This window comes from Vigna umbellata, chromosome 2, assembly GCF_029865625.1.
Source record: "Vigna umbellata cultivar VRB3 chromosome 2, Vumbellata_1.0, whole genome shotgun sequence".
Taxonomy (NCBI): domain Eukaryota; kingdom Viridiplantae; phylum Streptophyta; class Magnoliopsida; order Fabales; family Fabaceae; genus Vigna; species Vigna umbellata.
In genome coordinates, this window is record NC_142166.1 from 44491723 (window position 1) to 44503867 (window position 12145).

Here is a 12145-nt window from a genome sequence, read left to right on the forward strand (position 1 = left end):
ACTATGAATCTCATGTAATTATGTATTGTGTACAGATATTTAGGAAATTATAAATATATTTTAAAGAAATTATCTTCAAGACTTATTAGATTTTAGACACAAACAATTAGGATATTTTTTTTGTTGATTAGTATTAAATTAACTCTTGATAAACATATGTAATAAAGTCACGTACAAAAAGTGACCCGACAGATTAGGTATCGCACTGGAACAATTTATATATATCAGAAATCTCAGTCAACTTTAATTGTGGGCGAATTTATCGAGTACTAATAGTATGAAAAAGTCATTTCTAATTCAATAGAATACGTAAGGAAAAAATATATACATGCTTATAATAATATAATAATAAGAGTATATTATAATTGTATGATCTATTAGTTTGAATTTTAAACCTCTATCGAAATGCAAGGAAAAGATATTATGAGAGTCAAATTTTGGTATCATCAAGTCTTGCAACAGTCTAATTATTATTACATAATCATAGCTAAGGTAAGAAAGTCCCAGCTTTTCCTCTCTTTCTTATCACTTACTGTGACTTAAAAGTCCCACATTGTACAGGTAATCTCATGAACATTATCCTTACCTAGTATATAAAGAGAAGACAACCCAATCCATAGCACCAAGTGCAGAAGGAAAGAGACATTCTCAGTTGTTTTATGCATAGATCTCATTGAGTGTAACCATTTTGAGGTAAGTCAATTTATCTAATTTATCTAATTTAATCAAGTTTTGTATGATTTAAAATATTGAAATTGTTATATTTATTAATTATATTATAGAATAAAATATAAAAAATAAGGGTTTAGTAATAATGATAGTTTAGATAGGCTAAGGATTAATTAATTTTTTTCCCATCAAGAATATATAGCTTATTAATAATGGAAATATTTTTAACAAGTTTTAACCTATAGGTAACTAATAATAGAATTGCTAGTTTTACTTTAGGGTCTCAATCATCCTTATATAAAGATCTATAGGTAATTAACAATAGAAATACTTTTAATACTTTTTACCTAGTCAATCTTTCTCATACATTTACAATAGTTAATTAACAATAAAAATACTTTTAACAAGTTTTACTCGGGCTAATATGCTAATCTTCAAGCTTTTCTGCGCTAGTCTCTATCAAAGTTGTAGGTAATTAAAAATAACATTCTTCTTAACAAGTTTCATCCGGATCATCTTTATGGTGACCTAAATTAACAATGAAACATTTTTTAACAAGTTTTACTCCGCTAATATTTTTTGAAGTTGATGAAAGACAAGCACATCCTAAATACTTTCAACAAATACTATATATTATGATATGTTCTAAATATATGATATTTAAATAGTTAATAATAGAAACATTCTTAACCAGCTCTAAGACTAATATTCTTGAAGGATGATGGAAAAGAAACACAGCAGTCCAGATACTTTCAACAAACGTGATGTATTCTAAACATTTCATTTGCTTTTTAATTCTTTCTATTCTCTTTTTTTTTACATTAAGTTTTAAAATCCTCAAATTTTGTTTTTTAAATATTTTATTTTAGTTGTTTTTAATTAAAACGGTTATGGGTTGATTTAAATAATCCAGACAAACGAGTATTCTGAACCTGGTTTACATACATGTTAACACAGGTTTTAATCATGGTTTTGTTTTTAAATATTTTATGTTTTGTTAAGTTTATTTTGATAACTTCCTTAACTAAAATATTAGTTAGGGTAACAAGAAAGGACTAAAAAATAAACAATTTTTGAAATACCAAATACCATATTGAACTTTTAAAGTTTAACTTACAAATATTAAAACATAGAAGAATGAAATAATATAACAAATGTATAACAATAACTATTTTGGATGCACTTTTTTGAAATCATACATTGTGAAAGCTTTTTAACTAAAAATATTGAAAGCTTAAAATGAACAGTTAAATTAATTAGATGTAAAATTGAAATGTTTAGAGCATATATATATATATATATATATATATATATATATATATATATATATATATGTGTGTGTGTGTGTGTGTGTGTGTTCTTTACTGAAAATATGGAGTGTTTCTCTATAAAGAAAATTAAAATTCCTTCTAACTTTGGATCCAAACAAAGCTCTTAATAACAATAAGTTCTTTTATGCACTTTTGGGTTAACAAGTTTGAGTATTACAAAAGTGTTAATTACAAAAGTGTTAAGAGGTACTGGTATTTATTTTCGATGCATGTTTTTTTTTATTATTTGTGAGAGTCTTCTAACTTAAAATTTAAAACTAAACACCACCTCAACTTGGCCTTTTATTATATAGAGAGAAAAGAAAGAATAAGGTAACACCTATTTGGACTAAAAAGATTAATAAAAAATGTAATTCATTTTATAAATTAATTTCTCTTTCAAAAATAAAATGCACACGTAAACAAGTCTTAGTAAATAAATTTGTTTAAGAACATTAACAATTTTGTATCAGAAAAATTAGGCAATTGGTTACTACTTTTATGGTGGAAGTCACAATGTGCTAACATTTTCTTTATGCAAAATCGAATCTTGAATCCTTTTCTTGATCAAAGTCATTTTCATGCCTTTTTTTTTTCGGATGTTTCTTTTTTTTTTCTTAATAAGCGTATTAGTGATTTATTTTTTAATTTTTTTCTCTAATCATTTCATTCTAACATTAACTTTTGTATGTAACGATACTTTAAATCTTAAGTCTTGGATCATACTTTTTTTATTGAAAGATTATTATTCTTGTCCGAAAAGATGTTCAATCAAAAGAAAGAAACACATGGGTAGAGGACAAATGAATAACTTGAGTTGTGCTGTAACTTTAATGATCAGCAGCAGATTCCTATTCTATTTCTATCATGTATAGTTGCACACCACTGCTTTTCTTCTATTTTTTTTAAAAAAAGAATATAAACATACTTTTACTTATTATTTTTTACTTATTCAAATATTTAAAATATAAAGATGACTTAGTATTAAAGATATAATAGGTGATAAGAAAGATAGCGAGTTCAATTCATTCTATTAACCATTTGAAGATTTAAAATTAGTTTAATAAATTTGAAAGAGATAATGTAAAAAGTTGTAGATTCAATTTCTTTAGTATCCAATAATAAAAACTAGCACCCATCAAATATAGTTACTCCTTTTTAGCAATGATATTAAGACATTAACACAGCATGCACATCAATCTCCTTTATAACTCATCACTCATCTTTGTTTTTCTATTTTAGAAATAACATCCTATAGTTATGATATCTAGTTTGTGCACTTTCTGCATTAAGTAGAGTGATGTATAACTGCTTGACTATAAAGTGTAGGCAAGAACTATGGGAGAGAAATCCGATGAAAGATGGAAAGGTAAAGCAGTGGTTGAGCTTGCAGACACAAATACTGAAGTAGCATGGAGTGTGATAGAGGATTTCTGCAACATCCATAAGTGGATGTCACTAGACACATCCTATCAACTAGAGGGTACTCTTGGCAAACCAGGTCTCATCAGATACTGCGCTTCAACCATTGTTGATGATGTGGAGAAGACCCCAACACTGAAGTGGGCCAAAGAGAAGGTACTTGCCATTGATCCTGTTGAACGAAGTTTGAGCTATGAAGTTATTGAGAACAATATGGGATTTAAGTTCTATGTGACCACACTCAAAGTGCTGTCAAGGGAGGAGGGCGGATGCAAGATTGAATGGGGATTTGTCTCTGATCCAGCGGAAGGATGGACTGTTGAAGGATTGGTGTCATATGTTGAGTCTTCTCTGCAGATCATAAAGAAGAACATCCAACTTGCATACAACACACCATAGGTTTTAACATCTGGTCAGATAATAAATCTCGGTGTTTGAAATTTATGCAATTAATAATCAAGCATAATACATTAAACTAATATTTGCTTGTTGTTAAACTTTTTCTGCAAGTGTTTGTTTGCTTAATTATCTCAAAACTCAAACTATAATGTTTGTTTGTCTTTAAACTTTTATGCAAGTGTTTTTGTTTCTACGTGTTTGTTTGTTTAATTCAGTCAACTAAGATTGGTTATTTAGTAACTCCATATTATTATACTGATAAAAGAAATTATACTTTAAGACATATTTTTAACATTTATTTGATATTATTTTTTTAGCTTTTCATTATTATTTTTTAAAAAAAATACAATTTTTTTATAATTATTTTATTTTTATAATGTATATGAAATTAAGACAAATATATTACTTTATTATATTTTTATATTTTTTATTCATTATTTTTTTACTTGGATGTTTCTTAATATTATTCAATGACATTATTTTTCAATTGTTTTTATTTTTAATCTGTTTTCCTAATAGTTTGTATTTTATTATTTCAATATTTTTAAAATAAGAATTATAGGAAAATGATTTTCACATTTCAAAATAAAAGAAATTAAATTACCCAATATAATTTTAGTCACTATTACATCTTCAACAAATCCTTGCACTCTTTTTCAGCTCAATGAGAAAAATCTAATTCTATAACTGTAACTCTTCAGACCATTATTATTATAATATAAGAACAAAATACTAGAAAATTTATTTTATTGATAATTCTCAGTTAATTTTTTTAGTTATTTGACATTTTTAAAATTTTTTAATATATATTTATTTTGTTGTTTATGTGCAATAAAGTTATTTATTATAATATAACAAAATATACTAGCAAATTTAGTTTATTATTTGTTTTATTTTGTTGATAAAAGTTTTAGAAATTGGTTTTTAATTTATATTTATTTTGTTGTTTATGTGCAATAAAGTTATTTATTATAATATAACAAAATATACTAGCAAATTTAGTTTATTATTTGTTTTATTTTGTTGATAAAAGTTTTAGAAATTGGTTTTTAATTTATATTTATTTTGTTGCCACATGAAATTTATTTTATTCTTTTATCTATTTATTTATTTTTTAATTTATTTTTTATTTATATTTAGTTTGCTTACATATGCAAAAAATTTATTTACCCTTTTATTTATTTATTTTATTTTCAAACTAATTTGTCTACACTATTTTTTTATTCTTAACTTAACTTTTGATCATTTATTATAAAATAACTTAAATTTAAAATATAGTTTTTTATACTATTTTTTTCATTTTCTAAATTTTATCTTTTTAAGATTTATAACTATTTAGTCATTAAAAAATAAAATTTAGAAATATATATTTTAATTCTAAAAATTATATTCTTTTAAAAAGTAACACACAGACAGACACTCAGACACAAACACAAACGCAGGAACGCATGCACGCACACACACACGCACACACACGCACACACAGAGACAGACGCACACACACGCGGACGCACACACACGCGCACTCACATATAAAAAATTGTCTTGGTAAAAAGTTATTTTACAATTTTATTTATTTGATTTGTTTTTAAATGACTTACCGTAAAAATATTAATATATTTCAATTCTATAATTTAATATCTAAATTATTATTATTATAGTTTTTAAACAAAACTATTACTTTCTCAAATTTATAATTTTCATATATGTTCTAAAATGTCACTTATGTATAAAATTTGAATTATATTATTAATTGATTTAATTTATGATTTGTATTTCCAAAAATTAGTTTAATTTTTTTTTAAATAAACAAATAATTAATCTTTTAATACTTGTGCCTTAGAATATTTTAATCACCTTAAAAACCTTTTTAATATATTTACCATATTAACTCATTTGTTATATAGTATTTTTTTTTATTCTTAATTTTATTCATTTATAATTTCTAATTACTTTATCATTTAATAAATTATTAAAGAATAATTTATATAAAAATATTAATTATTTTCTAAATTATATTTTTATTTTTGTTTTTATATTTTATGACTTTTAATTACTTGATTGATAATTTGATAAAGTTAAATTTAGAGAAAAATATTTTATTTTTATTTTTTAAAGATATATTATTTAAATAATATTAATAATATATATTTATTAACAATACAAACTGTTTATATTGTGATATAAAATTTTCTCTGCTACATGATTTTTTTTAATCAACTTAAACCATGATAGACATTCTTAAAAATTAGTTAATTTTTAAAATAAATAAATAAATAATTATCTTAATATGTGTCCTTATATACATTTTAGTTACAATTAAATGCTTTTATCTAATATATTTTTCATACACTTATTTTAAAGAATAACTTATATTTAAAGTATTAATTCTTTTTTCTATGTTATTTATTTATTTCTTAATTCTATTCTTTCATAATTTCTAATTACTTAGTCATTCAAGAAGTTATTAATAATTAACTTATATTTAAAATATTAATTCTTTTTTCATATTTTTTTAATTTTTAATTTTATTCTTTTATAATATTTAATTACTTTGTCATTTAATAAAATTAAATTTAAAAAATATACTTAAGTTTTGTGTCTTGAAGTATTTATATTGTCATATAAAAAATAATCATGTAATACTATTATCCGAAGAAAAACTATCAATAAAAAATATATTTATCATTATTATATTAAATTATTATATAAATATATTTATTCCTAAATATTCTTAATTTTTTTTATTATTTAAAAATTAATCAATTTAATAAAAAATTAACACGAATATATATAACTTCCTAAAATATTTTAAATAAGAGTTAGATATGATTTTAACTCCTAAAGTTGAAGGTGAAATTGAAATTAATTCTATTTTCAAAATTTGATACATTTTGTTTTCTCAACTTAAAAAATAATAGATATAGCATTTTCAATTCAAAGATATTTATTTTATTTACTTATTAAAATGTCTTTCATATTGACATTTGAGCTAAAAGATGTCAATAAGTGTAAACAATTCAAATAACAACTTGAAACACCACATGATAAGTAAAAAGAATTCAATGCAATTGAATTAGAAAGACTGTATCATTTCATTTTAAAAGTTTGTGAATCAAATTGTATCAAAGTTTCAAGCAACGAATTCAAATTTAAGTCATTCCATACATTAATTAGATAAATTTAAGAATACATATGTTCATACATTAATCAAACAAGTCTAGTAATACGAGCCTGACAACACACATTAGATGAATTTGTCCATATACGGACTACACCGGTCTAACAATATATGATAGACGAGTCTCTTTGTACATGTATTAGATGAATATATTAATACACATTAGACGACTCTATTCATTATATGATTAGGCGAGTCGTGCAATATACATTACACAAGTTTGTTCATATATTAATTAGATAAGTCTAACAATACACATTAAAAAATACGTTTACTGATTAGACGAGTCTAACAACACATATTGAATGAGTTTGTCAATACATTGATTAGAAGAGTATAGCAATTCATATTACATCAATATACTCATACACTAATTTATATTTTTGCATATCCTTTATATTTTTAAAAGTCCGCTCTATTTTTGTACATATTTTATTTTTTATATTTTCACAAAGTTTACTTTTGTTTTTATAAAATATTTTTATAATTGATTCTATTCAAAATTTAATAATAAACTCTAAAATATGTATTATGTTTTCTTCAATCTTTAATTCTCTTATAATAGACACACAAACCAACATCAACTTGTGCATGAGAAGGAGTTTAAAACTAGTTTATGCTAAATAATTATTCACACTTACTAAGTTTTTAAAATATTTTTTTTATCATGTGTAACATCCTATTTTAATAGTATAAAACTACTAAAATACAACATTATACATATGATAACTTACAAGGAACTTGAGACTACTAAAGTAGGAGATTCCATCCTTGAAGAACAAAATCTATCTATGATGTTGTTTCTCTCTAAACCAAACGCTAAATCAACTGAAAAGATGTTCCCTTCCTAAGCTCACACCGATTAAGGTGATCATTGCAAAATAGAAAACAACACACAGACAAACAAATACAAAAGCAAGGATAAACTAGTGGTAAAACATTTTATCGTATGAAAATAGCATTACATCATGTGTTACACTTCACACCAAATAAATATTCATCCTAATCATGCAACAAACTTAGACTTGACCATCCGAATATAGTATGAATGTCGAGTTATGACAGGTTTTACACTTGTGGTGGCCTCTACTTCAGAGTCATTGCTAATAGGTATCACCCTACCACACTCACAAGGTTAGTCTGTACTCCGTTGTAGGCCATACTGGAAGCACATAGACTAAGACTTCCTGTTACTCTCACCACATGTATCACTTCTCTCTAATTGAGCATAAATGATCTTAGCATGTCAGGATAAACTCCAAGACTAAGCTTCCTACATTCATACTTACAACAATACAGGACACCACCATGTAACATCTCCACGAGGGTCATGAAATTACGTCCATAAATACCTTTCACTTAATCAACAACATAGTTATCACCATCATCATATATATCCACATAATCATATACATATATTTCACATAAACATGGTAAGAAATCACATGAAACTACTTCATATACATTAATACACAAGAACCATTAAGCAACACAAAAACCCTTTAAACTCATCTTTACAGAAGTAGCGCTCAGTCCCAGAAACCTGATGCTCGGCCCTAGTGACACTGAAAAGTGGTGCTCAAGCGCCATGACAAAGGCGCTCAGTGCCATGATAGAGCACTCAACGACATATCAGACTTGAAACTCTCCTTCTATGACCTTGGGCACTTTCAACACATCTTCAACTGATCCTTAAGACCTTCTAGACATGGCAAAACTTCTGAAAACATAGTTCTATAGCTCAAAATATCTACTCCAAACATCATTTGATCACTTTAAACTACCCAACCTCATTTCAACTCCTTATAACACTCATTTCTACAAACTAACAGCATGAACAAGTTCAAATGGACTTTATAACAGACTCCAAACCCTCACTTTTAGCCCAGACATTCGAATTTAAAATCTCACTTGTCAAAACCCCTAAAACTAACCTAAACCAAACCAAATTCAACCTATCAATTATAAAAGAGTATTGCATCAAATTTATATCATTCTCAAGGTTCAAATAAGTTTTAAACTACCTAAAGATAAATCGAAAAGTTCTATTATACATAAGAATTACTTCATTTAGATTTTTACCTATTAAAACCTCTAAAATTGAACCTAAAACCTTCTAAAATCACTACCTTGACTCATACCTAATTCTTATTAGATTTTTACCAACTCAAGGTGTTAACAACTCTCAAATGACATCTCACCAGACCTAAAATACCAGACTTCATGATCTAAACGTTATCTCTTAAACTTGTTTATCAAAACCTTAATCACAAAAATATATGTATTAGACCACTCACTACTCTTTAACCTTATAATCAATTTCATACATTAGAACAACTTTATAACATACAATTCATCACCATAGTAACATCAAAATCACACTTCACCAGAAACCAATCATCAATTAATCAAATATATTCATTTAAAGGAACTAATACTAACATAAATATTCAGATTGTGATCAAATCAAATTATCATACATGCAAACACCAAGTTTACACAACAAACATAATAATATACAAACACTAGCTTTTCTTACGTTATACCGAAGTCAATGAACTCTAAGAATGCCGAAACCCTTGCTTCCGACTCAAGGAACTCTAAAAACATCTACAGATCACCAAATCGTGATCAAAGTGAGTCCTTAAGACCACAAATTTACAAAGAATAAAAAATAGAGCACAAATGACACATGCGAAAGCATGATCATAAACAGATAACAAAAGAAAAATGAGATAGAAAATTACTTGCTCTAAACAAAGAATTGAACAGTTAGAAATGGAGATCGCTAATTTGTAATCTCATAGGAACTTCCTGATCGTCAAACAAATGACTGAGGAGTTCGATTTCTTATAGAGAAGTGAGAGAGAACTAAGATGAATAATTTTGGAGAGATTATTTGTGTTTTAAGTAATAAGACGAGTTTAATAAATTCTATTTATATTAGTGAATCATTTTAAGTTTAAAATACTCGACGTCTATCCACTCTAATACTTTATTTTTTAGATTCGTGTCCTTTTTTTTATTTTGTTTACACACTTTTACAATTTTTTTACTATTTTTAAATTTTTGTACACTATTTAACTTTTTAAGTTGTTATTTTAACAACTTATACAAAATAGTTCATATCATTTTCATTCGTAGAAACGTGTTTTATTTGGTTTTTACGAGAGAAGCGAGATGAAAAGAAAATAAATAACAAGATAAATGAAACCAATGTAGCCACCAAAAACTTTATGGTTAAAGCTTTTCTTAAGAAAAATAATTACATTTTATGTACGTTCCAAACGCAAATTAAAAATTAATGGATGATTTAATGATAATTTAATATTAGGTGAAAATAAAATAAAATTTGCTTCAATTTATAATTATAAATTAGTTTGTGAGAGAATCTAACGCAACACGTACAATGAATCATCTAATTTTGTATTTATTTCTCTCCACATTCTGGCCAATCTATAGAAGATAACGTTTAACCTTTATGATAAGTATTTTGTCTTTGCTTTATGAAATGGCATGTGCGTCATTTTGATTGTGTGGTTGCAAGAGATTCCCACTCTCCCAAATAACTCTCATGATTCTCAAGATGCATAGAATATTTTCCTTTCCTGAAGATTGATATATATCCCTGAAGTCTGAGTCAAGTAATTACAGTGTTCCTCACTCTAACGGTAAGAAGATAACAATGGCAGAGGAATCTACCCCCAAATGGGAAGGTAAAGCCATGGCTGAGCTACCAGCCACCGATCCACAATTTACATGGCAGGTTCTGGAAGATTTCTGCAACGTACACAAGTGGCTTCCCATAGAAACATGTTACCATGTAGAGGGAGTTTCAGGTCAACCTGGTCTCACCCGCTACTGTACTCTCACTGTTGAAGAAGAAGGGGTTGGTGATGATGCTGAGAAGACAACAACCCTGAAATGGGCCAAAGAGAAGCTGCTTGAGATAGATCCTGTACAACGTTGTTTGACCTACGAAGTTGGTGAAAACAACTTGGTATTTAAGTCCTATGTGGCCACAATCAAGGTGTTCCCCATGAACCAGGATGGATCCAAGATCGAGTGGAGCTTCGTCTGTGATCCTGTTCAAGGCTGGAGCTTCCAAAAATTGAACTCGCTTATTGGGTCTTATCTGGAGTTCATGGTCAAGAAGATTGAGCTTGCATGTAACACAAACTAGGTAGATTCAAATTGTGATCTTTTTCTGTTCCCTTCGTAATTTCATCTGCTTTTAACAACTTCTTTTTATTTCCCGTTATGTTTCAATTTCATCTCATTCGATCTAATCAGTGCTGATCCACGAGTTCAAATCTGTCAGTAGAATTGGAAAAAATATGTATTTTTTCTTTTTAAATTTGGATCGAACGGAATCTTTTAAATTATTGGTTAAACAGATTTCAGTTACCTCGTAATTCTTCATTTTTTTAATATTTTTTTCCATTTTACCTACTTTTAATCTAATAATAATTCACATATTTTTTATAAAATTTAAAAAATTAGTCACAAAATTGTTTAAATGAGTCTAACAATATACATTAAACAATTTATTTTAATATATAAATTAACGAGACTATTAATAAACATTAGACAAGTCTGTTCATTTTTAGTACTTAGATAAATCTTAGGGTTAAATATGTTTTTAGTCTCTAAACTATCAAACGAATTTGTTTTTAATCCTTCTTTCAAAGGAAGGTACATTTTAGTCCTACTTCTTAAGCAAATTTTAATTTTTGGTCCTCCAAAACTAACCGTGTTAAAAATCAGCAGATGTGGCTAATGTCCGGCCATGTGTATTCACAACTTTCCTTCTTAACTCTTGGCACGTTGGTAGAAAGTGAACATTCACGGGCTTCTTCGGCGGCTCTGAGGCCTTCAAGATCGACCTCTCCCCGTCCAATGTGGTCGCGCTCCGGTGTGCGGAGTTTCTCGAAATGACAGAAGATTACTCTGAAGACAACATCGTTTTCAAGACCGAGAGGTTCCTCTCGCAACACATGCTCAAGAGCCTCAAGAACTCCGTCAAAAACCTAAAATATTGTGACTCCTTGATGCCTATGTCGGAAACGCTCGGAATCACACAAAGGTGTGTTGATTCTGTGGTTTCCAGAGCTTCGTCTGCGGATCCTGCATTGTTCGGATGGCCGGTTGTCCATTACATAAC

General features: G+C 27.0%; 2 protein-coding genes across 3 annotated transcripts; both read left to right on the plus strand.

Moving 5' to 3' along the window:
• Positions 1–627: 627 nt before the first annotated feature.
• On the plus strand, positions 628–3993 carry LOC124844605 (lachrymatory-factor synthase-like). Of its 2 annotated transcripts, none has more exons than XM_047321569.2 (2): positions 628–693; positions 3309–3993. In XM_047321569.2, exon 2 carries the CDS (start codon positions 3318–3320, stop codon positions 3798–3800), a length of 483 nt encoding a protein of 160 aa, XP_047177525.1. In that variant the 5' UTR covers positions 628–693; positions 3309–3317; the 3' UTR covers positions 3801–3993. The 2 variants fall into 2 exon arrangements, with proteins under 2 accessions (XP_047177525.1, XP_047177526.1); XM_047321570.2 differs by having other exon boundaries at positions 632–693; positions 3304–3993.
• Positions 3994–10476: 6483 nt separating this feature from the next.
• LOC124844604 (lachrymatory-factor synthase-like) lies at positions 10477–11237 on the plus strand. The gene has a single exon (XM_047321568.2). The coding sequence runs from the start codon at positions 10667–10669 to the stop codon at positions 11162–11164; it is 498 nt and encodes a 165-aa protein (XP_047177524.2). The 5' UTR covers positions 10477–10666; the 3' UTR covers positions 11165–11237.
• The last annotated feature ends 908 nt before the right edge of the window (positions 11238–12145 follow it).

Coding starts and splice junctions, on each gene's coding strand:
- LOC124844605 (XM_047321569.2), top strand. CDS start 3,318: ATGGGAGAGAAATCCGATGAAAGATGGAAAGGTAAAGCAGTGGTTGAG.
- LOC124844604 (XM_047321568.2), top strand. CDS start 10,667: ATGGCAGAGGAATCTACCCCCAAATGGGAAGGTAAAGCCATGGCTGAG.